Raw genomic sequence first — 26,476 nt, 5'->3', positions numbered from 1 at the left:
GTTTTCTGTACATCAGTAACAGTCACAAGAAAGGGAATACAAAGGCTCTTCAGAAAGGGTTACATCAGTAACAGTCACAAGAAAGGGAGTACTAAGGCTAATCAGAAAGGGTTACATCAGTAACAGTCACAAGAAAGGGAGTACTAAGGCTCATCAGAAAGGGTTACATCAGTAACAGTCACAAGAAAGGGAGTACAAAGGCCCATCAGAAAGGGTTACATCAGTAAAAGTCACAAGAAAGGGAGTACAAAGGCCCATCAGAAAGGGTTACATCAGTAACAGTCACAAGAAAGGGAGTACAAAGGCTCATCAGAAAGGGTAGGTAACCATTCTGAGTAAGGAACTAATAAAAGCAAAACAAATGGGGCTTCAAACAACTGGGAAGCTACAAATTCTTCCATCCACAACCATCTCAAAGATATCAAAGTAAAAAGGAAAATCCATCAATAATTGTCTCAGTAACACGCTGATAAACTGAAGTAATCTCACTGTTAGAGTCAGCAACAGGACAGATTGTAGATTGGGAATTCAGAGACCTTGATAAGCAGATCACGAAAATCAAGGGGGTCCACAATTCATTCACTTAACCTGGAAAAGAGGCAAAAAGCAATGACGCAGATATTTATGATCAGGGACTTTCAGACTTAATGTTTATTCAATGGCACACTTAGAGATTTTACAAAACATATTGGGCTGCTTGGCGTGAGAAAGATGTGATTATTCTCACCTTCACCAGAGTGACGGCAGCGCTGTAGAAAATACTCAGGAAGAACAAGGTGATGAACGTGGAAGCAGTTGTCCAGATGTTGCTGTTATCATCATCATAGTCTTCAATCCAAGTGCGATCTATTGAATCTATGAATATAAAGCCGAGAGAACGCATTTAGATTGTTTATTGATCCAGATCGATCTATCTGCATCCAAGTCATGTAATTAGAGGCCATTACATCTTCATAAAGCAGTCAGGTATTTCTCAAGTGTGACTCTTATCTGTATCTGTTAGTGCATCATTGACTCTCAGCAAGAAATTACAAATACTAACTGCACATGTACTTTCTTCATTGTCCATGTCAGAACGCTTTAAATTATTTTTCTTTTAATCTATTATTTAAGGATATTATTATTTGAGGAATGCTGATAACTAATGATTATTTTAATTGAATCATTATATTTAAAATATAGGCTGTGATAGCACTTTAGTTGAAAATTGTGGCCATCACTGAATAAAAGTTCAAATGTGGTTCTCATCTTTATGTATTGGTGACCAATTACTTGGCAAATCATGAATATAAGTGACATCACAGTCAGGACATTGCTTCATATTTTTGTTTGTCGGATCTGTACATTTAGGAATAAGTGTTTGTACATGTGTCCCTTAATTTATTTGATCTACTGCTTGGTGTGTTTGGTTTTCCTTTAATGTTTGTGTATGTGGTTATGAGAGTCTCTTTCTTCACTCTTGCCCATGTTGGAGTTTGTGCGTGAATAAACAAATTCCTGTTCCTTTACTGCTGGTGTGCCCATGTGTTTGTGTACCTAAATTTTGGTCTTTTCACATTGTGTAAGCATCATCACGCTAATATGCCACCTCGTTGCTGCCCCTATGCTTATCTTGTAATTTCTTTGTGAGTGTTCACTTTTCATTAGTGCTATCTAAAATGTGTGCTTATGCGTCTGTTTCAGATCCTACCTACATTAGGTTATTTTCATGTTTATGCTTAATAAATGTTAGCATGCAATGATATATTTTGATGGATGTTTATATTTATATGATGATGTTTGCTGTGTGACAATCTTTCCCAAACCATCTCCTGAGAAGCTTGTTTGTGTTATTGTTTGTGGATGCTTGCTGATGCTTGTGCCCATTATCCTTATTTAATAAACACCCCTCTATTTGTTGATCTATGCACTTGTGTGTCTGCATGTGAGACTCTGAATTTGTGTGTACGTGTGATATTGTATCCATGCTGATCAATGTGGTTTAAAAATAACTAATTAAGCTGCCTCTGTCATTGTATGTTTGTGATTCTGAAAATGGGAAAATTATGATATTAATATTTATCTCTGTGCACTTACGTGCCTGTGTGAGTTGACAAGTGGGAGGACATTTTTCAGAATTTGAATCTGTGTTCATGCGTGTATGTCTGTACGCATTGTGCTGTATGAATGTAAATGTATTTGTGTGTTACCGTGTGTCTTTGTTTCTCATGGTTATGTGTGAGTACCCCTGTTCATTTGTGCAAATGATTTTCATTCAGTGTATGTGAGTTTTTGTATGAGCTTAGAGAGTGTTCAAGTGCCACTTGCATCTGTGGCTCTGTGTGAGTATGCATGTGTGACATCTTATCTATATGCACATTTGAGTGTGCACATAAATATGTGTCTTTAGGTGAGAGCTCGTATATGTGTCATTACGAGTGTATTTGTGATCATCTCTCTGTATCTGTTCTTATACCAGACTGCAATTTTTATTGCTCTAATTTATTGTTCGAATTTTAATGGATTGCCCATAATTAGATCTGACCTTGGTGTTGTAGGAAACATTTCCCATCGTCATGGAGAGATAAATGTTTTATGAGCAACACTTCTGTTGCAGTGATAGAATTTCTGTCTCTGAGAGAAAAGTCTTGAGTTCAAATCCCCACTGCCCCAGAGATAACATTTCTGAATATGTTTATTAGAAAATGTCCACTTGTGTTCTGTATGTGAAACAAAATGATATCAGGTATTCGAATACCAGAATTGACCCCATGTGCTCCAGAAAACTGAGACAAACCTATGGAATACAAACCGGGACGATGCAAACACCAGTTTTGGATTATGGGAATCAATGTTCATCATTTGTTAACAGAGCCAAGCATGTCCAACATGCTTCAAAGGTATTATTTTGCATGGAAATGTTAAATCTTTGGACAGTAAGCAAGAAGCTGACTGTTCCTGTTAGTAACTGGGTTACATTACAGAGGACATCTTCCATGAAAACTCTTCACAGGGAGCAAGAGGACAGACCATTCATCGTTCCCCTCCCCTCTGCTTCACGACAACTTATCTGTTGATTCTCTTTGGTGTGAAAGTGAAGATACGTTCTGTCAACTCATGCACTGGTGCAAGATCCCTGGCAATTCCCCAGAAACAAAGGTTACATTCAAACTCTTCTGCACTATTTACGATTGGTATGTTCCAATCAAATTTAATTTTAAAGTGTCTTAAATTTACATTTCCAATTGGTGCAATGTGGCAGTTTAAAACTGACATGAATTTTGTAAGAGTGTCCAGTCGGGGGAATCAAGAACACCAAGTTCATAACTCGTGCTCTACCCTTGACATAAAATGGACATTGTCAGATTTTGTCACAGAGGGATTTAGGATGGATAAGGTATTTGGCGGAATCCTGCAATGAGTGAGCTTTACTCTGTCTCTGACCCAGGGTGTATCTGAGCAGAGAACATTAACTGCACAAGACACTCGTCCTAGACCTGTTGATAATCCACTTTAACTACACAGATGGAATGGAAGTCAGGGTGGGAAACAATTAATTCAGTATTTAACTCACAACTGGAGGGAAAAAAACACTTCTATTACTTCTGTTGAATTATTAAATTCAACTTTGAAATTTTTATTGACATGAATTAACAGTGTCCATCAGTGCAAGCGAAATGTTTACAAAACTTGGTTTACCGCTGGATTTATCGACTGTTCTGTTGATTATCTTCAGTGGAATCGCTTCATGTCCCACCACACAGGAGTAAGAAGCACCGCTGGCCCACTCCTCCGCTGTAATGGATAACAGGCTGTACATGAAGAAGGAGATGTTGTCACTCTCCGCCATCACCTCAGTGTTCTTGTAGTTACTGGGATTCACCGGCTTGTCATTGTTTGTCCACTTGACGAAGATCTCTCGGGGGGAGAAACCTCTCACTAAACAGGTGAGGGAGAGAAACCTCTGAGCGGAGATTTCTTCTGTTGGTGGCAGGAGGACCGACACTGATGGCTCCAGCGGATTAATCACTGCAGAATATGTGAGACAAATATAAATCAACCAAAAAATCCTGAACCAATATCACAATTTCACTAAATATTAAACTATGCCATGTTTAATTTGGGATTTATTCACTTCCGTTTACTAAAGGAGCAGAATGGTACACATTCTGTTCAGTAAAAAAAGTCGAGTTTAATGTGAAAGTTGCCTCCATGTTTCCAGCCCACAACAAGGACATTCTGTCCAACTGTCATTGCTGATGGTGACGTCACAACCAAGGCTTCTTCCCACTTTATCTGACTGAATCAGAATACAATATCCTTTGGTCCATCTTTATCTTAATCAGCTACCCAGCTATCCTGCCTTCAGATGCACCATTAATACTCCCAATGGTGTTTGTTCATACCAATCAAACCCTGACATTGATGTAACTGCATCTGGATTACACATGGGATCCTTTGTGTTTTAATCTCACCGCTCACCTTTCTCCTTGTGGATGGAGTCTCTCCGCGGAGTCGGTAGATTCTGATGGTACACCACACATTCAAAAGTAACGCCACTCAGCCAGGCTTCAGTAGAAATGTCTAATTTGCTGATCACGCTGTCGGGATTCTGTCCAGGCTGGTCAGCAATCTCTGTTTTCAGAGGCTTCTTTTCTTGTTTCCAGGTCACGTTGACTCCAGAAGGAAAATTGGACACAACGCAGGTTAACGTCACCGTCGCCTCCAGTAAGACTTGTTCCACTGGCGGTGGGAGGATTTTAACGGTGTTAGGGTGGCACTCGGTATCTTCTATGAAAGAAAAATCAAAGTCAATGAAAAATGCCCCTTTATGATAAAAACAGCCAATCTTCAGATTACTTCTTCACAGGGTGAAGACACCACCTTCAAAATGGCAACTCCAACTATTGCTGAAACGATGCTTCATGTTGTTGATGTATTTTGATTTGTGAAAGCATTTGTGATTAGGTATAACATACCCTGTGTAATTACTCCTAAAGAACACTGGCTTTGTAACAAGTGAAACCTGAAAAAAAATAAAATAATCGAAGATACCATCATGTAACCCATGGAATTACCTTTCTTTCAGAGTCTGTCTCTCACTTAACACCATCTATTGATACTTGTGACAAGAGTAATCTCAATATAATGAGTTCATTTCCATGTTCATAACCCTTTGTTGCAAATGCTGCTGGTCATTCTGACTGCCAAATCACATCCTACATTTTAGACAAATTATAATAAATAATAATTATTCTCTTTGCAGAGTTCTAAAGTGTTACAGGAGCGGTGAACAGCCATGGAAATTCTGTTCATTATATTTAACGTGATCAAAAATACTTTGCGTTATTGGTGTGATGTCATTCTCTAATTTATGTCATTGTTCCTCGTGAGCTGTGTTTGGAGTAGATCAGAAAACAAGACATTGAGTACAGCATTGGATATCGAGAAGGACACCCATCTCCTTAAGTCTTTCCCTCCATTCAGTTTGTTCGTAACTGGTCTGTACTTTCACTTTATTTACTAAGGTGCGTTTTTTAATTTCTTCATAGAGCAGGGGAGCAAAAAACAAACAAAAGCGTCTTAAATCAATCTACAAACGCGATGGAAATGTGCACTAATTTTATAGACATCCACTACTCACTGTGTAAACATCGCTACCCCAAACCAGGCTAAATCAGCCTGTCTCGAGTTCCTAGTTCATTCATCCCTATTGGACCGTTCTTACCAGAATTTATTCTCCTGCCTCATCCACTAATTACAGAGACCATCTTAAAGAAGCTCATTGAGATCACGTTTATCCCAGTTGATGTGATACCCACTTGGTCTGGAGTCTGATCCCATAAATGAAGTTAAAGAGCTCAGTACCAGATAAAAATCGATGTCGTAAAATGTCCAAGGCCAACAGGTCATTCCTGAGCAGGGGATGATGCACTGAACGCATTTTAATTTATTTTCAAGTAAGGGTCACTGCATATTTTAACCACGTCATTTTGAGACCACAACATCATAAGATAGAGGATCAGAATAAGGCTGTACGGCCAATCCAGAGTTTAGATCAGAATGATGCTGGAAAAGCACAGCAGGTCAGGCAGCATCCGACGAGCAGGAACATCGACGTTTCGGGCTACAGCCATTCTACTGTCATCTCTAAACAAGAGCCGATCTATCTCTGGCTTGAATACACACAATGGCCTGGCCTCCACAGCCCTCTGCAGCAACAAGTTCCACAGCCTCATCACCCTCTGGCTGAAGACATTTCTCCCCACATCTCAGTTCTAAACGGTGCCCCTTTGACCCTGAGACTGTGCCCTTGGGGTCCTAGTCTGGCCGACCAGTCAAAACATCTATTCCACGTTCACTCGACCTCAGTCTCTCAGTATTTTCTATGTTTCAATCAGATATCTCTCCAATATCCCCCCTCCACCCCCAAACCTATCCTTGAAGGGGCCCTCTGAACGCCTCTCCCAGCATGGTCAGGCAATAAACTATTTAACAAAGCTCACTGTCTATATATCTATCTTCAACAGAGAGGAAACATGCTTTTCTGACTTGCCAAAATGTTGAGTCATGAGCGATGCTAATGTCACACTCAAAGTGAAATGCGATATGTTGCATGTTGGGAAACGAGAAGCTGTACCGTACTGTTTACTACGCCTGATAAATGAGCGTGTTTGATTCACATCAGAGTTTAGAAGTATTTGTAGCTCTCTCAGTGTGTGTCTCTTACCCTGGAGTGCGGTGATGTTTTTACTTTGAATGTTCTCTCCATGATTGACCTGGCAGGTATAGACTGCGCTGTTGAACCATTCACCATAAGGGACCATCAGCCGACTCATCACCGAGAAGTTCCCGTTTGCCTCACACACAGGAGACGTGAAGAAGCCAGAATCCAAGGGTCGGCCATTTTTCAACCAACTCACGGAGGTTGACTTCGGATGGAAATCGATGATTGAACAGACGACGGTTGCAAACTTGCTGCTTGCGATTTCTTCACTGGAGCTCACGGTTAGGAGAAGAGTTGGTGGGAGAATACCTAGATCATTAGGAAACACATCGCATAAATTATCTGATGAATTTCAGAACAAATACAATCAGTTCTCATATATCAAGGTTTCTTGTGGTTAATGGATACAAGAATCATAATTGTGCAGAGTGCTGCAGAAGCTGGGATCCACACAGAAAGATCAGCAGGACAATGTGAAAAGCTAAAATTATAGGACACAGCAAGGGAGTCAAGGAGGCATAGAAACTATAGGCCGGTAACATCAAAAGGGAGATAGCAATGTTGGATGGTATTCGTTTTAATGACAGAGTCTGATGAACAAGGCAGACAAATTACTGGCATAAATGAGGAAATGATGCGGTTGCTATCACAGAGACATATTGAGAGCCAGGCAGGAGTGGCTATTCAACATTCCAGGATTTAGTGCCTTCAGGCGAGACAGGGAAAGATGGAAAAGGATGAGGGCTGGGGTGTACAGTGCAGAATGTTGCTTCTGTCGCAATTCTGACAAGAGTATTTTAGGCTTTAAAGAGAAATGAAACCATGGATACCTCCTCGAACAAAGGCAAATGGACAGTACTTCAAAACCAAAATACAGCAAACATAACTACTGGGAGAGCACGATAGACCTTACTATAGGTCCAAAAGACCAAGTGAACATACATGGGCAAATTTCAGAGAAATGTAAATTAAATAGGGGAATGAGAAAAGAGGTTTTTAACTTCCTCAGCATAGGCTTGGATATTCATTTTGTCAAAAGTTTAGAGGGAGCAGAATTCTGAAAATGCCCCCAGAATAATATTTTAATAAAGTATGTGTTTAATACTGAGAATTTTAATCCAGAACTTGCAAGAGAGGGGTGAACCTGGACTTAACTTTAGGGAATGAAGTCGACCCAGTGGGTAAAACCTCAATGGTGGAGCACTTTGCAGACAGTGATCGTAAATCAGTTGGATTTCAGATTGTACTGCAAAGGAATAGAAATTGGCCCAAAGTTTTGAAAAAGGGAAGGACAATTTTAGTAAGATCAGGTAATGACTTGACCAGAGTGGACTGGAAGCTGACACTTATTGGTAAATCTGAGTCAGGGCAGTGTGACACATTTAAGAGAGAGATAAGAAAATCACAGGGAGGACATTTCCCAGGAAGCCACTGAGTGGGACCAAGAATGCAGTGGGCTCTGGACACCAAAGGGCATGGAGGGTGAGATAAAGAGAAACAAGGGAGGCTTCCGGTCTAAACTGAAATCTCAAAACAATAGGAATTAGTATGGAGTACAGAATGTGCAAGGGGGAGTTTGAAAGACAGAGGAATTAGAAGAGCAAAAGAGACCATGAGAAAATAATAGCAGTCAAAATAAAGGAAAATATTTTTAAAAGTTACACGCTCATTCAAAATAAAATAATTATTCGGGAAACAGTAATGCTCATTAAGTGTATTATTGGAGTGGAACCGAAGGATTAGATTGTGGTCAAAACGAACGTGTTCTGTCAGTGTTCACTAGTAAGAGGGACAATGTGGGGACAGAAAACATGGAGGGGTGTTGTGATGTAGTTTTCAGAAATTAGGACACATGACGTGATGTTCTGTGTTGTCTTGCTGAATGAAAAGTGGTTATATTTCCAGGGCAGATGAAAAGTATACCGAGCTGTTGAGTGATGCAAAGAATGAAATAGTTGGGTCGCTGACAATAATTTAGAATTCCTGTCTGGCCACAGCACTTGTGCCAAGTGAGTGTAGATCAGCCAAAGTTGCACTGTCATGCAGGACGAAGGAAGGTATAAATAATGAAAACACAGATCTGTCAAGCTCATCTCAGTGGTAGGGAAACTATTGAGAAGTGAAGTTAGTCTTCATTTGGAAGATAAATCAACAATTTTCATCACGGTTTTATTGAGAGGAAGTCATGTGTAAGAATTTGATCGTAGTTTTCAGAGAGATAACTCGATGTCCAGATGATAGAAATAATCAGAGCCAATGGGATCGGAGTTAATTTGACAGATTGGATCGAGAACTGGCTGAGTGGTGGGAGCAGGGGATAATAGTCATCGGGTGTCTGCGTGACTGGAAATCTATGTCTCCTGGTGCTCTGTAGGGATTGGTTTGATTTCCTTGTTATCTCTCTTACATACTAATGATTAAGACTCAAATTTAGGAGTATTAACCAGTGAATTCACAGATGAAATGAAAACTGTCATGCTGGTAAGTCATGAGCATAATGGCTTTCGATTGCAGGAGGATATAAAAGGGTTGGTTGTATGTGAAGTGAAGTTGCAAATGGAAATTATTCTGCATAAATGTAAGGTGATGTAATTCGGCAGAAGAATCTGTGAGGTATGACGTTTTGAATGTTGAAACCCTGGAAAGACCTGAGGATCTTTGGTGCATGTACCCACCGATCCCCTATAGTACTGTGTCGTCTGGATAAAGAGGCTAAGAAGGTGAGAGGATATTTGCTTTTCTGAGCCGAGACATTGACAATGAAGAGTAGGGAGATGATACTGGAACTTAATAGAACACTGGTTAGGCCATACTGAAGCGTTGTATGCATGTTATCGAAGGAATGTGATTACACTGAAGGCAGTATTGATGAGATTTGCCAGGATCTTGCCTGGGTTGGAGGGTTTTAGTTATGAAACTAGTTTAGATAGACAGGGGTTTTCCTTGGAGCAGAGGAGAATTAGGGAGAAGATTATCATAATGTCTAGATTTATTTTAGGCATAGACAGGGTAAACTGGATGAAACCTTTCCCCTTGATGGAGAGAGAAGGTAAGGCCAGGAGCTTCCAAGTGGATCTCAGGGGAAAACAAAATCAAACAGAGGGTGGTGTTTGCCTGGAGCTCAGCACCTCTAAGTCATGTAGAGACTGAGCCCCTCATAGTAGGTATGAAGTATTGCGATGCATCCTTGCAAGGGCAAATCACACAAGGCAATGGATCAGGTGCTGGCACATGAGACTGGAATAGTTAGGTGGCTGTTATTGATAGCCATGAACTGAATGGATCAAAGGGCCTTGTTCCTGTGCTGTATAAGGTGATTCTGTGAAAACGGTTATAAATAATGCCTTCTTCATATTAATCCCAGATGCTCTGTTTATCTCAGTTCCCACAACACATACCTGGACATGGCATTTCTTTGCTCTTGTGTGACCCGCTGTGTTGAACCTCACAGTAGATTTTGCTGGGGCAATCTGCCGCTGAATCGGGCAGGGTTAACTGGCTGCTCAGGGTGTAGGTTCCCTTCTTGTTTCTCACTGATGGGTAAGTCTTAAATCCAGTCGTGATTAACTCCCCATCTTTCTTCCAGGTTACCTTGGTGACGTCAGGGGAATAGTACATCGCCAAACAACCAAAGGTCGCAGAACCGGTGTCGTGCTCCTGACAGGAGGAGACCAGGCCATAAAGCGTGGGGGGAGACTGTGTCTCTACAATAGAATGACCAATTGAGCAAGTTAGTTTCTGTTCATTTGACCTTATCAGTTACTCAAATGTATCCTCAGCTGTAAACGTTTGCCAGTATGCTCCCACTGAGTCTACAGCATAACTGGAGTTTATTTTTGTTTCCTACCAGTTGCTGATCATGATCATTGGTTCCTTCTTTAGAAACATGGCCTGGACCTTGACCATTGCCGTATAATTTAGGAAGAAGAACATCCTGATCCCACCCCAGTAACTTTGAAGATCTCACCAACTGACACTTTCACTTGATTGCTGTGAAGAGCAAAGAAGTTTCACAAAATACAAACCAAGGAAATGCAGATTCATCAAAATTCTACACTGTGTGCAAACAGGCCATTTGGCCCAACAGGTCCACACCCACCCTCTGAAAAGTAACCCATCCAGACCTATTCCCCTCCCCTATTATGCTACAGTTAACCCTGACTAATGCACCCAACCTCCCAATCACTGAACACAACATTTTCAATTCCCCCAGCTTGCACATCTTTGGACTGTGGGAGGAAATGCACACAGACATGGGGAGAAAGTGCCAACTCCACACAGACAGTCACCCGAGGCTGGAATGGAACCGGAGTCCCTAGCACTGTGAGGCAGCAGCGCTAACCACGGAACCAGCGTGCTGTCCCACTAGGTACTGTGCTGCTGGAAATACCCAACCGCTGGCAGTACCCCCGGAGAGAAATCAGAGTGAATCATAGAACATAGAACAGTGCAATACAGGCCCTTCGGCCCTCGATATTGTACCACCCTGTCATACTAATCTGAAGCCCATCCCACCTACACCATTCCATGTACGTCTGTATGCCTAGGTAAAAACAATGACTACAGATGATGGAAATCCGATTCTGGATTAGTGGTGCTGGAAGAGCACAGCAGTTCAGGCAGCATCCAAGACTGTCCAATGATGACTTAATCTTGGCGAATCTACTACCGTTGCAGGCAAAAGCATTCCATTCCCTTACTACTCAATGACAAAAGAAACTACCTCTGACATCTGTCTTTTCCGTATCTCCACTCACTTTAAAGTTGTGTCCCCTCGTGTTTGCTGTCCCCATACTTGGAAATCAGGTCTAGTGAGCCTTCCTCACTTATCAATGCAAGGCAGAATGTTCTCTCTGGGAGGAAGGTCACTGCAGCAGCAGCACAGGCAGGAGCTGAGCACTGGGACTGGGAGGAGGGCTGTCACGGCTGAACTCATGCCAATTGTCTGGAAGTTGAAACATCTAATTTACAATTATCTGAATTCTGGAGGCCTCTGAAAAATGGAGGACCATTAAGGTTCAGAGGCTTTGGAGTGTTACAGCTGAGTATTTACGTAAATATGATTTGAGAAATGAACTGGTAATGTTTAACTTTAATAACTATCAAATTGACACGCAGTTCACCACCAAACCTCATCTTTCAGACGAACCACTGCACTTACTCTGTCTAGACCTAAATTTCCACTCACATTGACAAACCCAACCCATTCATGCCCGGAACACACAACCCCTATCACACAAAACACATCCAAGGCAATCCATATTGGTAGTATAGCTGAGAAGAGAGATCTCGGTGCCCATGTACATAGATCCCTAAAAGTTGCCAGCCAGTTTGTTAAGAATTATTTAGAAGGCATACTTTCTGTTGGCTTTCATCAATAGAGGGACTGAGTTTCAGAACCACGAGGTTAGGCTGCAGCTGTACAAAACTCTGGTGTGGCCGCACTTGGGAGTATTGTGCACTGTTCTGGTCACCACATTATAGAGAGAATGTGGAAGCTTTGGAAGAGATCAGAGGAGGTTTACCAGGATGTTGTTTGGTATGACAGGAAGGTTTAATGAGGAAAGGATGAGGGTCTTGAGACTGTTTTTGTTTGAGAGAAGAAGGTTGAGAGGTGACTTAATTGAGACATAAAAGATAAACAGAGGGTGGACAGTGAAAGTCTTTTTCCTTGAATAGTGATGGCTCGCAGGAGAGGACATAGATGATAGATGTCAGAGGTTGTTTCTTGACTCAGAGAGGAGTTGGGGCATGGAGCGCACTGCCTGCAACAATAGTACACTCGCCAACTTTAAGGGCATTTAAAGGTCATTGGATAAATATATGGTTGAAAATGGAATAGTGTAGGACAGATAGGCTTCAGATTGGTTCCACAGGTCAGCGCAACATTGAGGGCTGAAGGGCCTGTACTGCACTGTAATGTTCTATATTCTATATTCCAGATGGACATATGATCTCAATTCCTTTCACTCATTTACACTCCTGCCGCCCTGCACCTGGCCCATGGTGAATCTGGCCCTGACTGGACCTGGCACCATCATTTTCACAACCTCTGACAAAAGCCCACTACCCAAGACATGACCTCAGCCCTTGATCACTGACCTTACATCTTACCCAAGTCAACCTGTGCACATTGCATCCTCGCTACTTTCGCATCTGTGCTTTACAACCTACTATTTTGCCAGACTCGGAGCTTTGCATTTTGACAACACGTCCACCTGTCACTTCATTACAGTGACCTTCCACCCTGAAACATCCTGGCACTATGCCCACCGCTACACTAACAAGCCTGGCATCCTGCCCACCTCTCCATAAACCTGTCTGGCAAAGACAGACCTCCTGCATTTCAGTTCAAACTACCCCTCACCTACCAAGCACAATTCGAACAAATTATCCTGTGACCATTACCACTTACCTTGATGCCACCTTGCCAGACAGAGTGCATGCAAGCTTACCCAGCAGCCAGCCAACACCTCACAGCCTACCAGCCCAAATTCTCCCACATGCCCAATCTAGCCCCTCACTTGCTCACCACCTTCCAACTTTGAGCCTACTCCAACATAAAGTCAGAGAGTCATAAAGTCGTACAGCACAGAAACAGTTCCTTTGGTCCAGCTCATCCATGCTGACCAGAGTTCCCAAATTAAACTAATTCCACTTGCCTGCCTTTGGCCCATATCCATCCAGACCTATCCTGTTCCTGTAGCTGTTCAAATGTCTTCTAAATGTTGGACCTATCTCTGCATTTACCACTTCCTCTGGCAGTTCATTCCAATGTTTTGGACAGTTACAACATGAAGCCTACCTCCTGCACTCAGTGCTCTGACCAATGAAGGTACATGTGCAAAACACCTTCAACACACTAGGTACTTGAGACAACGCTTTCAAGAATCTATGAGTCTGAACCCTCAGGTTCCTCAGTGTTCAACATCACTATCCAGTGCCCTACCATTAACTCTGTAAGACTCTATGAGTCTGGAACCTCAAGGCCCTGTGTTTAAACATCACTATCCAATGCCCTACCATTAACTCTGTAAGTTGTGACCTGATTTATCTTCTCAAAATGCAACACGTCGTATTCATTTAAATTAAACTCCTTCTGCCACTCCTCAGTCCATTGGCCCAGCTGATCAAGATCTCATTGTACGTTTAGATAACTTTCACTGCCAATTATACCACCAATGTTGGCATTACATGCAAACTTACAAACCATGTCCCATTCAAATTTTTCATGGCTTTCAACCAATATTGTAGCCTGTTTTCCTTTCTCCCACATATGTGTAGCATTTTTTTAAGGATTGAAGGAATCTATCTCCTTATTGAAATCATTTAATGTTTTGTCCTCAATCAATTTCTGTGGTGGAGAATTCCAAAGGTTCACCATTCTTTTGCTGAATAGTAAACAATCAGGTTCAATGTTATCGAGTGTTGGGAAGATTGGTGAGCAGCAAGATTAATGATGATCCCATGAATAGCCTTCTAGAGGGGCCAAGGTGCCTTCTTCAGCTTCCATTTTGCATGTTGTCATGGCCCTTCGGCAGCATGTTCCAAAATTGTGACCCTTGAGGATAAGGGCGCACATGTATGTAAATGCTTCTCCTGAAAGCTTTCCTCCAAATCTGACTTCAACTTGACTCTCAACTATTTCCCTGCCCGTTTCCTCTTCCTCAATCATAGACATGGGACTCACTTCCTACCAGCGCTGTGAATGTGCTAATACCACACCAACTTCAGCAATTCAAATAGACTGATGACAACTGGTTTCTCAAGGCAATATAAAAAGTCTGACACTTCCTCACCGGTCTAGAGATTCAAACAACCACTGGAAAAATTGTAAATTATTTGAGGCACTTGTGTGTCTACACAAGATGACATGGTTTCCGTTTGTGTGATTTGACTGTGTTTTCACTAAAGGAACAGAGCTATTTCTTAATCATATAATAGGAATCAAGCATCCCTCATTTTTAGCAAGGCAATCACACATTATATTTCTTTATTCCAGGGAAGTATAGTGTTAAATTAATGAAATATGATGATTGGGATGTTTCAATTGGAAATAGTCAGAGATTTAAAGTTTACTTTCATGAGCAATTAATTCCAGCCCCATTGTTTCACAGTACTCACAGGAATGTCTTTCAGAAATGGTGTCTCCCTTTGTTTACTGAATCAGTAAATCTGGGATAGTTTTTGCTTGTTAATCAAAGGTGTTAAAGAGTTTTAGCCAAAGGGAGACCTGCGGATTTAGCTCACAGATGCTCCATGATCTAAGTAAGTGATGGAACAGCTCGAGGGGCTGAGTGCCCTCCTCTTGCTCCTACGTTCCTATCATTGTGTCATTCATTAAGCTAGCACTGGCGGTGAACACTTTTTATTAAAATATTTCAACAAATTAATTGTTTCACACATGCTTTTAAAAAAATTCTGTTGATTATTTGGAACGAGATCATTGACATTCTCTATTTGAGTGATCAAAATAACTTCCACCCAATTACAGCAGCCACTGCACTCTGGAGTGGGTTGTTACTTCATAATAGTTTCTTGTGAAACTCCAGCTCGAGATCAGGGCGCTCAAATTCAATGATTCTCTGATATTTAATATCTCTGAACATTTGCAATTTGTTCAAATGCATCTTTTCTCTGAAGAACGTGTTTAATCGAACAGAACTTTTTTCAATGAAACAACAAACTTTAAATGCTAGAAAACCAAAAGAAAAGACAGAAATTTCTGAAGAAACTCAGCAGGTCTAGCAGCTCCTGTGGAGAGAAGGCAAGGTTAACCTTTCGCATCCAGAGACCCCCCTCTTCACCAAATTGTTTTCATGTTTTTGACACAAGAGCTCACACCTGTTGAGATAAACAGTGATGACGTTGGCTTGACTCCTGCTGGAGAAAGGATTCTTAGCAGAGGTACTGGATGGTCGGAGATAGCAATTGAAGACCAACTGAAAAGCTATCTCCATCTGCTGCAAGTGTTGGATTCAGCAGAACTCCCACCGGACTGGACAATCAAATTCAGCTACAGCACTGGTTTAAATATAAAGTAAAACAGCCTAAGCATAATCTAATCAAATATGCTTCGAAAATGATTCAATCTGGATTAGTTATAAATTATATTGTGAGAACAGCAAGTCAAAAGCTGGGATTTCTTTGAGCACTTACTCCATTAACACCATCTAGCGATGCCCAAACGCTTGTGAACAAATATTGATCTGGAAAAAGCTGCTAACTGCCAAAATTCTGTTTAATATCTAAGAGACACAAGTCAGGACAGCGATTGAATAGATTTCACTGGCCTCTGTGAGTGGAATTCCAACAAACATCCAAACATCTCAATCTTCTTTCTTGCGCTGAAGTAACCTGATAAGAGATGGTGTTACATACCTCTCTTACAGGTTGTAAGTGAACACAGGCCACCTGGCACAGAATCAGGGACACTACCACAACATCACAACAGACCTGAACACAATGAGCTCGACACTATCACAGAGAACACAGCCCACCTGTTTTGACAGTACATAAACCATGTTCGTTATTAACACCTTCCAACATTCAGGAATTTTTCCAGAATGTTTGTACAATGAAAGTAACATTTCAACATTTATCCAAGAATACTTTGATAGCAGCTCCGAATTGTTCAAATTCTATGGGAACTACAGAGGAATAAAACTAGGAATTGTATTGCCATCAATTCCCTTCCTCTTTCCCCTGTGAATGTTGCTGCACCAGATGGTCTACTTAGTCTGAAAAAGATTAAAATGTTTTAAAGTGTAATATGACCGTTGCCAGTGACATTAAAAGCTGATAATAGGTTTTCAAATAATAAGATGCAAAAAAATTCTGATTCTACATTGTGCCATGAAACATGTCCTGCATAACTGAGGCACAAAGAAAATATACAGCATATTTCCATCTGCCTCACTCAATCAAATATCTCTTGTTGCCAACAACCAATTTCAAAACTCTTGCTATCTGCCTTTTGTTCCTGAAACGTTCGTTCTGATTGGAACAACATGGTCAGGGCTCTCAATTCTGAGGCACCTAATCGAATATTGTATTTCTGGCCGATAAAAATGGTTTTGAAGCGCGAGATGAAATTGAACTGTCTGAGATTCAGGGATCCGAACTGGACAATTTACAAATGGTCAGGACCGTTGACAAGTTAGTCAGAGATAGCACTGAAACAAACTGTACAACAGACTTAATCCTAGAGGATACATTTCTCAGCACCTCACGTCAAATATATTTACTGTACTTGAACATTCATCAGAGGAACTAACCAGTGGATTAATGTGAACGAGAATGTGTTCACCTTGAACATAAATAACCACTGAGTTAATAAACTTAATAAGTCATTGTATTTAATAAAATGATTGAGGTGGGAAATATCGCCAATTAAAGCACAGATCTGGAGGCAATGGATTATTCTCTAAATTATTTTTACATATTCTTAAAACGTTCCTTGAACTGGGGAGATTTTGCATGCACTGCATAAAGTCAATACTGCATTCCAGTGTGGAAAGCATTTCTGTTGAAGGAATCAGGGCAAGGTCATTTTCTTGTTTACTGCTTTTAATGAACGAAAATGTTTAAAAAGGTATGAATTGAAAACATGCTTCTGTCTGGAGTTGCCCGCTTTAACAGATGTCTAAGTAAATGTGGCCACTGCTGCCTCATAGATCCAGGTACCCAGGCTCGGTTCCAGCCTTGGGTGACTGCCTATGTGGAGTTTACACAATCTCCCCTGTGTCTGTGTGGATTTCCTCCCACAATCCAAAGATGTGCATGTCAAGTGAACTGGTCATGCTATATTGTCCATAGTGTTAGGTGCGTTAGTCAGGGGTAAATATAGGGTAGGGGAATGGGTCTGGGTGGGTTACTCTTCAGACGGTCGGTGTGGATTGTTGGGCCAAATGGCCCGATACATACTGCAGGAAATCTAATCTAAACGATTGTCACACTTAACAAATGTGAGCAGATTCCTTCGGATCGCTACATTGCAATAAATCGGTCAAGTATATTAATTTTAATAAATATTACTCTATTTTCAGTGTCTGAATAAACAATGTGCTCCGTTATCCTCTAGTTCATGTCTTCTGCAAATTTGTGAACTCTGCATACGTTTGAACACATCGATGTAAAATGAATTCTCTGCGTTTGCAGCAAGTACTCCCATGGTTTTGAGAGTAGAGTTCCAACAGTATGGAAACAGGCCATTTGGCCCAACAATTCTACACTGACCCTCTGAACAGTAAGTAGCCCAACCAGACCCATTCCCCATAATTTATATTTACCCCTGACTAATGCACTCTAACCTAGACATTCCTGAACACTATGGCTGTGCTAAATTGCACAAATCACCTGACCTGCGCATCTTTTGGACTGTGGTAGGAAACCAGAGCGCCCGAAGGAAACCCACGTAGACACAGGGAGAATGTGCAAACTCTACAGAGGCAGCCACCAGAGGGTGGAATCGAATTTGGAATCCTGGCGCTGTGAGGTAGCAGTGCCAACCACTGAGCCACCATGCTGCCCTGCGAATTGATGAGTGAATTATTTTAATTAATTCAAAATTTGTCCTTGGTCACATAATTCACGACAGCAGATGTTTCCGAAAGAATGACTCTTCAGTTGATTTTTTTGTACAATGTAACTATTTAATTAAAATGCACAGATTGGGAACACATAAAGCACTGTGCAGATTAAATAATTCAGTTAATGGTTTATTTTTATCCTGCAAATCCAGTTTAATCAGGGACATAACAATGAATTAACTCAAGTTACGTATGAAACTGATCAAAGCAGTGAAACTGATCTGTTCTTCATAGAATTGTGCAGAATTTCCAAATGGTCTTTGTCAATTATCTTTTCTAGTCAGAAAAATATGTATGTAGTGTACAGCGGAATTGAAAGGTGTTTCTTGATCAATTATAACACAGTCATGGCATTTTTGCTCAAGAGCAAGAACTATGAGAACATTAGACTTTTGAAATGCTATTTATATTTCTCTATGACTTGTAAACTCTTTAAAGACAGACCTTGTGATTGAACTAGACAGTGGAGTTCTGAATTTGGATTGGAAGGCATGGATTAGATTAATCCTTAATTATTACATTTAAGTAAAAATGGCGCCCGAAGGTATCTGTTTTCCCTTCATTTCTAAAACCTTTGCGATTTGCCTTTCACTTAATAATAGGCTTTATGAAATTTCAACTCGCATGCTGATTGCATTGAATGAGGGACCTGGAGCGGTTCACTGTCACCAACCGTGTTAACATTGCAAAACAATGTCGAAACCAGAAACGGTTTCCCAAATATAACACATTTAATGTCACCCAAGCACAGTCCTTCCTCAACAGATGAACGATCACCAGATCACAACATGGTGTGTTTGCAGCAGAACTGGCTCTGCAAACATTTTCAACAGAACCAAGAACATGATGTAACCTCACAAAAAAAACACATTGAAATCGAACAAAGCTGCTCAGAATCCAGCAAACTAATGATTAAATTGGATGGAAATAACAAGTCATAACAACAACCTTGTTTGTGAGGGGACTTAACACTTAAAGCTGTAATGTTTCTGGCAACAGTTCAATTTATTTCCAACCTGCACACCCTTCTTGATCATGACAATCCTGTGCAGCACACAGTTGAGCGGTTGAAGGCATATATTGATTAATCACTTCATGGTCAAAACAAAATTACTGAATGGACAAATATTACCACATTATAATTTTAAGTTAGTTTCAATTACATAATCTGATCAATTCTGCAGTTTCAGATTTTAGTCCCAAAATTTATTTTGAATGAGGCTACTCAAAACAAAATTCAGCTAGTTTACAATTAGAACTGAGTTTTTTTTTTAAAAAGTCAATACATTAAAAACTCGTTGTTTTCATTTCTCACACTTCTTTCTTCCTTAAGTTAGTTTTCAGTTACAAATGGATGTAATGTTTTCAATCAAGCAGAGAAAATGTGTCATATAAGTTTAACAAATGCAGAAATGATTAATGAAAAACAAAATTACTTCACAAATATTGGTAATCAACAGTAATTCAGAGAGTCATTCTCCTCACCAGAAAGAAAACACCAATTACAGAAAGCATGAAAACGCTGATCAATTTCACAAACTGAATAAGAATTCAATTAATTCAATTCAACAGAATCAAGGAAAATAAAATCAGAATCCAATCAACTCAAAACATCAGATTTAAATGAAAGATAACCAGAATCCAACCAATTCAATTCAACAGAATCAAATAAAACAATTTCAAAAGCCAATCAACACAATTCAACAAAACCGAGTAAAATCAAAATTCAGAATCCAATTAACACAGTTCAAACTGAATCAACTAAAGCAAAGCCAAACTCCAATCAACTCAATTCAACAGAATCGAGTAAAACAAACTCAATCTCATGCAATATAGCACTGCAAGAAAATTGTGTGAGTTTCTGACCTGCTTGTCACCAACAAACATAACAAAATAAATGAGAAAATATAATCATGATAAGAACATATATTCAAGAAATGAATAATGATATTTTTGCATATTTTAATCATGTTTGGTAATATCTTGAACATCTTTGAATTCTTAGCGTTTGTTGTTGATAATAAAACACACAGTCAGGGTGTCACTAACATTAAACATTATTTATAGCTGACAGATTAAGAGACATTAGGTGTTTCAAGTAACCCAGCCACACAGAATGCCCATCTGATCAAACAAAAAAGAGATACACTGAGCAACTGACTCTATCATCACCATTTTAACTATTTGCTGAGCCTTAACTGAAGTCTATAATCAGTCTGAACAAAAATCAATCCGAACTAAACCAAACTCAGCACAGAATCTGAGTTTCATTTAATTCAGAAATTAGTCACATGAATAGAAAGTTTTTAAAAAGTCACTAAGAAAGTTCAAAGTTCTTACCTGAAGTCACTGTCACCATGGTCCCTTGGCCCCAGTAATCAAGATAGTTACAGTGTTACATTCTCTGGACTGGGTCACACAATAACTAGCTCTGCATAAAACAAATCAAAAGTCTACCATCATTTTAAATTTTCAGAACCACAGGCAAAATAAAGTCACGATAAATCATCATCACATAATTGCGCTAGTGAATTCTGATCATTCTTGATAAACTTTAATACTGTTTTATCCTTCACAGAGGAACACATGAGCTGATTCTCAAAATTCCCAACGGTGTATTGATAATTACCCAACACTTTTACAAATTAAATAATGATACTGGCATTAAACCGCACAGAACTAATACTGCACTGCAAGTTAAGGCAGTTTGTAGAAGTAATCACTGACTAGTTTCAAACAGTGGAGGCTGAATAGGTTTTTGTATTGATCATAATTGCAGTGTCACCCCAGTTGTAGTATCTTGCACAGTAATAGATGGCGGTGTCTTTGATCTTCAGGTTCCCCATGTCCAACGCGAAAATGTTGTTTGAATTGTCTTTGGACGCAGTAAATCGATTCTTAATCGCTGGTGCATAGTTACTGTCGGATGAATTATAGTAGTACAGCAGCCACTCCAGACCCTGTCCGGGAACCTGTCGGAACCAGCTCATGTAGTAGCTGCTAAGATCGAAGCCGCTGGTTTTACAGGTCAGTTTCAGGCTGCCTCCGGGACGGCCAGTCTCTGCCTCTGGCTGAGTCAAAACAACCTCCGACTGGACACCTTTAAAAAAGAAAACAAATAAACCATGAGCATTAATACAGATGAAATCATGGCTGAGTCTTTTGCATTCCTGCGGTAGACTAACATTGAGACAGTGACAAAGACAGACTTGAACAAAAAACACTCACATGATAAGAAAGTAAGGAATAAACTGAGAAAAATTGTCGACACAATCATTCTGATAACTTGTGGGAAGCGGTTCTGTCAAGATCTTTCTAAACAGAGCCGACCCAGGAGTGTTGAATTACGGTCTAGTGCCCAGGATTTATATGGCCATCGGAAAGGGCAGGCTTACAGCTTCCGCCTGTTGGTTTCATGCTGGAGGCTGAGACTGGATCCTGGTCTCAGCTTGTACAGCCCGAACACATGGGATCATGTATTTACGAGGTTACGCTGAAACATGGACATATACACACCTTGGGATATTTATTTTGCTGAATAGCTTCTTTGGGAGTGTTTTTATTTAAATGGTGGAAGTAAAATTGAGTAGCTTCAGGTCTGTTTCACATGATAGTTGCAAGTATTTTGTTTAAAAAAAACAAATTCATTCGGATGTTAGCTCCCTTTATTTCTACATTCATTCACAAGCAGATAAAACTAAAATCAAAGTTCAAACATATTACCAGCTAGTAAAACAATTGAGCTTGTCTTCCCAGGACACTGACAGTCTCTGTCCCAATACAAAATAACATGTAATTCATACTAAACATTTCAAAATTCAATTTAGACAACTGAACATAGAGCTTGTCCAAAGTGATTATATTTAGAATATTCAATTAGAAGTTAACTCCCTTTAATCCTACATTCCACCACAAGCAGATAAAGCTAAAAAGAACTTCAATAATATTATTAACCAACAAAATTAGTGACTTTATTTTTGCTGTCACTCAAAGTCTCTCTCACTTTACAAAATAACATACCATTTCTAATCTGCGTTTCTAAATTCAGTTTAGGCAACCTAATATGGAGCATGTCTAAAGTGATTATGTTCAGAATGTGAGTGTGTGTCACTAAACAGTTTGGACTCGGAGATTAGAAGCAGCTCCTTACATTGCAGAATGTCTCTCCCTGCACCTTTTTTTTCAAATTGCTCCGACCCTAAAATGCATAGTAAAGGAAAGCTGTGTGCCTGAGAAATAAAAAGTGAGTTGGCAGGGATACAGAACACCTAGGTAAACTTTTGAAAGAGCATCTAATGAACTAGAACAGCACAGTCCATACATCCATATCTAACAGTCTGGGTACATCAGGAATGTTTGGTTAAATTAGAGAGTATTACAATAATCATTACCACGGATGTAGGTTATAAACAGTACATGTCTCTGCTCACTGATAGCTCTGACAGGGGCAGATAACTCATAAAAATCAGTAAAAATTTGCTGTTACACGACACCAGTGTTAATCATGTACAAAGGGCCCACTCAGTTTGAATGAGATGTATGAATCCGAGAATGGTGTAACAAGTGATGTGAGTTTGAACCAATTCAAGTTTGTTAATTTACTTTGAGATGATAACAAATGTTACTGCAATGTGGGATTTTGGATCCATTAACTTCATATTCAGGAGCTTTAAAGATACTCAATAAACAGGCTGAACTAACCAGAACGTCATTGCATTCAATGTCCTGTTTTCTGACAGTCACACAGTGAATGCTGTATTTAGTGACTTTCCTTTTTAAAGAAGAAATGCCAAGTGAAATGTATCCATTGTGAGTAAATGGGAAAATATCGTTTGTCTGTTAGGATTTTACTTTAGTTGATTCATTTTCCCTTTAATAGGCCAGATACAATAGTTGGCAGCAATTAAACTGACTGCAGAAAAGGTCCTTGAGTCCCCAGTTTCATTTACTGGAAGCAGGTGGAGTTTCTGCAGTGGATCAAAGATATTTTGTCTCACTGTTGACCAGTTGGTGGAAAGCAAACTGCAAACCATAACCACCGCCTCCTCAGAAACAAATCGACTCAGCAACAATGCTGGAGGAAAGTTTATTTTTCAGTTATGTAACTTGGAGAACTAGTCACTCCTCTCATTGAAGGAAATGTTCGCAGCGTCTCAGACACAACCTTAACATCAACAGTTCATTCGAGGATCACTACAGCACTGTTTGATATTGAGAAAAATTGATAAATAGTCAGAGGGTCATGTGGTGATACAGCATGGTTACAGACCCTTCGGTCCAACCAGTCCATGCCAGTCATAATCCCAAACTAAACTAATCCCACCTGTGTGTACTTGGCCCATATACTTCCAAACATTTGATATTCATTTACTTATCCAAATGTCTTCTAAAGGTTGTAAGATCATCCCACACAAAAACCATTCTCTGTGTAAAAAGTTGTCTCTGATATGTTTTTTTTATTTTTCTCCTCTCATTGTAAAAACATGTTCCCTATTGTTGAAATCCCCCACCATAGGGAAAATTCGCCAATGTCTTAGTCAAAAATTGAAAACAATCCCAACTCCAAACATTTACAAAATATCACTATGGATCTTCCTCGAGTCCAAAAAAGATTGTCCCCTTTGATCAATGATTTGTAAAATTTACTCGTGTATCTGCTGTGATAGATGTTTTCAAATAACTTCTTAAATGCAAATGGTTCACATCAATCGGATTAAAGTAACATTTCGTGCACTACCCCACACACAAAAAAAGAACTACTTTGTTAACATGATTTGCTCTGACGAAGTCTACGATGGATTCTTTTATCAAACAAAATCATTTCCACTGTTGTGAGCGCTCGTCTGTCTTCTGTGCAATGGTCTGAATTTTAAGTTGTGTCTGACTGCAGATGGAACTGACTGATCTGGGTATAAGTATAGTTTGTGCCTTTCACATTGTTGATGTATATTGCTGACTTTAGTTGAATAAAGAGGTGTTGTCCCAGGCATCGTCTGGCACCATTAATTAGACCATTAATTTCCACATCACTAGCCAGATTATCAGGTGGAGTTTATTGATATGTGATATTTTTGAAACGAAAGCTTCGTACATTTCCAGTAAGAATCATGTCAATTAGAGCCATTCACCTTTCCACTCATGGCTTGATAAACTTATATGAGGTCGCCCCCCCGCACTCTCACCCTCCAGTGATAAAGGTTCCAGTCTATCTGGATTTCCAACGGTGGTTCTGTTCCCTCACATTCTGCTATTTAAGATCCTCCGGCCACCCCAGGTCCACAGACAGTGTCCCTTGATACTAATTCAAAGAAATGAAAGGAACTTGTCCCACCATATTTTTCAATTTTCTTTGGCTTCAAACACCATCAAAAATAAATGTTTGTATCATTGCTGATTTATGGGAGAATGCCGTGTACACAATATCTGCTGAAATAGCTGCCATACCATCCTGAATCTGGTTCGCAGGTTCATCTGTTGCTCACAAATGCAACCAGACATCAGGGAACAATGAACATCGCCCACACCCAACCGTCCACCATTCCCCTCTGGACTTTGCACTTTGTGAAATCCGTGTTGTCGATAATCAGTTAAAAGAAAGTTTTTTTTTAAACTTTCTTAATTCATGTTGCTGATCTTGGCTGAGTAAAGGTATGTTGCTGTCAGCATTTCTGGGGATCATGTCTGCATTTTTTTCATGTCAGTTTACAATGATATTAAGTCAAGAATTGTCAAAATGTTCTGAGAAACAACGTTTAGAAATGGGCCTATTAGCTCCTCAGGGCTGTACCAACTGTTTGAATATTGATACAGTTCTGCCCCTACTTTTTCCCCATAAGCCAGGATTTACAGCATTGGAGATCATATCTATGTTTATAATGGATTAGACCCTACACAATGTTCCCGAATGTTTACAGTGCTATCACCTGCAGGGTTATGGACAACATGCTATAAATTGGGTGTTGGCTGGAAGCCTCTGTCTTCACGTGATACAGGTGTGATGGGCGAAGTGATCTCTCTGTCGTGAAAAATTTTCTACTACTCTAAATTCATCTTTCCTACTTTGTCTCGTTCAGAGGCTCTTCATACCAGAAATATTCCAAGCATTCGTTTCAATGAGATCAATACACTCCACCTGATAGTCTGGCTCGTGATGTAGAAATTAATGGTCAAATTAATGGTGCCAGACGATGCCTGGGACAACATCACTTTATTCAACTAAAGTCAGCAATATACATTAAAAATGTGAAAGGCACAAACTGTACTTATACCCAGATCAGCCAGTGTCATCTGCAGTCAGACAAAAAATTCAGACCATTGTACAGAAGATAGACAAGCCCTCACAACATTGGGAATGATTTTGTTTGATAAAACAGTCCATCATAGACTTGCTTAGAGCAACTCGTGAAATATTACTTGATTTCTTTTTGTCTGGGGTAACACATGAAATGTTACTGTATTCCGACTGATGTGAACCATTTGCACTTCAAGTTATTTGAAAACGTCCTTCATAACAGATATGTGAGTAAATTTTAGAAATCATTGATCAAAGGGACAATTTTTTTTGGATTCAAGGAAGATCCATAGTGATATTTTGTAAATGTTTGGAGCTGTGATTGCTTATATTTTTAACTAAGACATTGGCATACAGTGCACAACTTCACAATTTGCTGTAACATGAAATTCGCAAACACTGTGAACCTGGAAGGTGATGGTTCAGAATTTAACAAGGACCTAACAAGGTTCGTGAATGGACCAACGAATGATTCATGAAATTTAACAAAGGCATTTCTGAAATGATTAATTTAGCTAGGATAGATGTAGAGACACAAATTCACATCTCTGTTTGCATTTCAATATACTATAGATCGCTTTTCTATTATATCCTAAAATACTTGCGTCTTCGTTCATATTTAATAAACTCTATCTTGTTCCGGTGTTAAGATAGTTTCTTTATTTACTTCACTCAAGACTGTATGCTGTATTCTTGCCTCAGTATTGACCAAACTCGGTTTGGTGCCAGCTTATATCACTTGAGCTGCTTTTTCAGGAAGTGAATCTCTCCACCTGTTACGTCAAAATAATCTGTTCATGCTTAGTTCGAAAGGAATCCTGTTAATATCATCCCAAATTCAGGCTCGGTTATTTTGTATTTATTCATTGGAAATGAACAGAATATGAC

At 39.8% G+C, this 26,476-nt stretch overlaps 2 gene segments (V, D, J or C); both read right to left on the bottom strand.

Moving 5' to 3' along the window:
• Positions 1-234: 234 nt before the first annotated feature.
• Positions 235-21,676, bottom strand: LOC140456936 (Ig heavy chain C region, membrane-bound form-like). The segment is given in 9 exon segments: positions 235-588; positions 728-855; positions 3,679-4,008; positions 4,462-4,770; positions 6,710-7,015; positions 10,105-10,410; positions 20,638-20,728; positions 21,083-21,397; positions 21,526-21,676. Coding segments are annotated over 7 exon segments (1,407 nt in total).
• Positions 21,030-26,205, bottom strand: LOC140456871 (Ig heavy chain V region-like). The segment is given in 2 exon segments: positions 21,030-21,397; positions 26,190-26,205. Coding segments are annotated over 2 exon segments (384 nt in total).
• Positions 26,206-26,476: the final 271 nt, after the last annotated feature.

The sequence above is a fragment of the Chiloscyllium punctatum genome, chromosome 31 (assembly GCF_047496795.1).
Source record: "Chiloscyllium punctatum isolate Juve2018m chromosome 31, sChiPun1.3, whole genome shotgun sequence".
Taxonomy (NCBI): domain Eukaryota; kingdom Metazoa; phylum Chordata; class Chondrichthyes; order Orectolobiformes; family Hemiscylliidae; genus Chiloscyllium; species Chiloscyllium punctatum.
The sequence above is the reverse complement of the archived record's forward strand: the minus strand, read 5'-3'. Positions and strand labels throughout refer to the sequence as shown.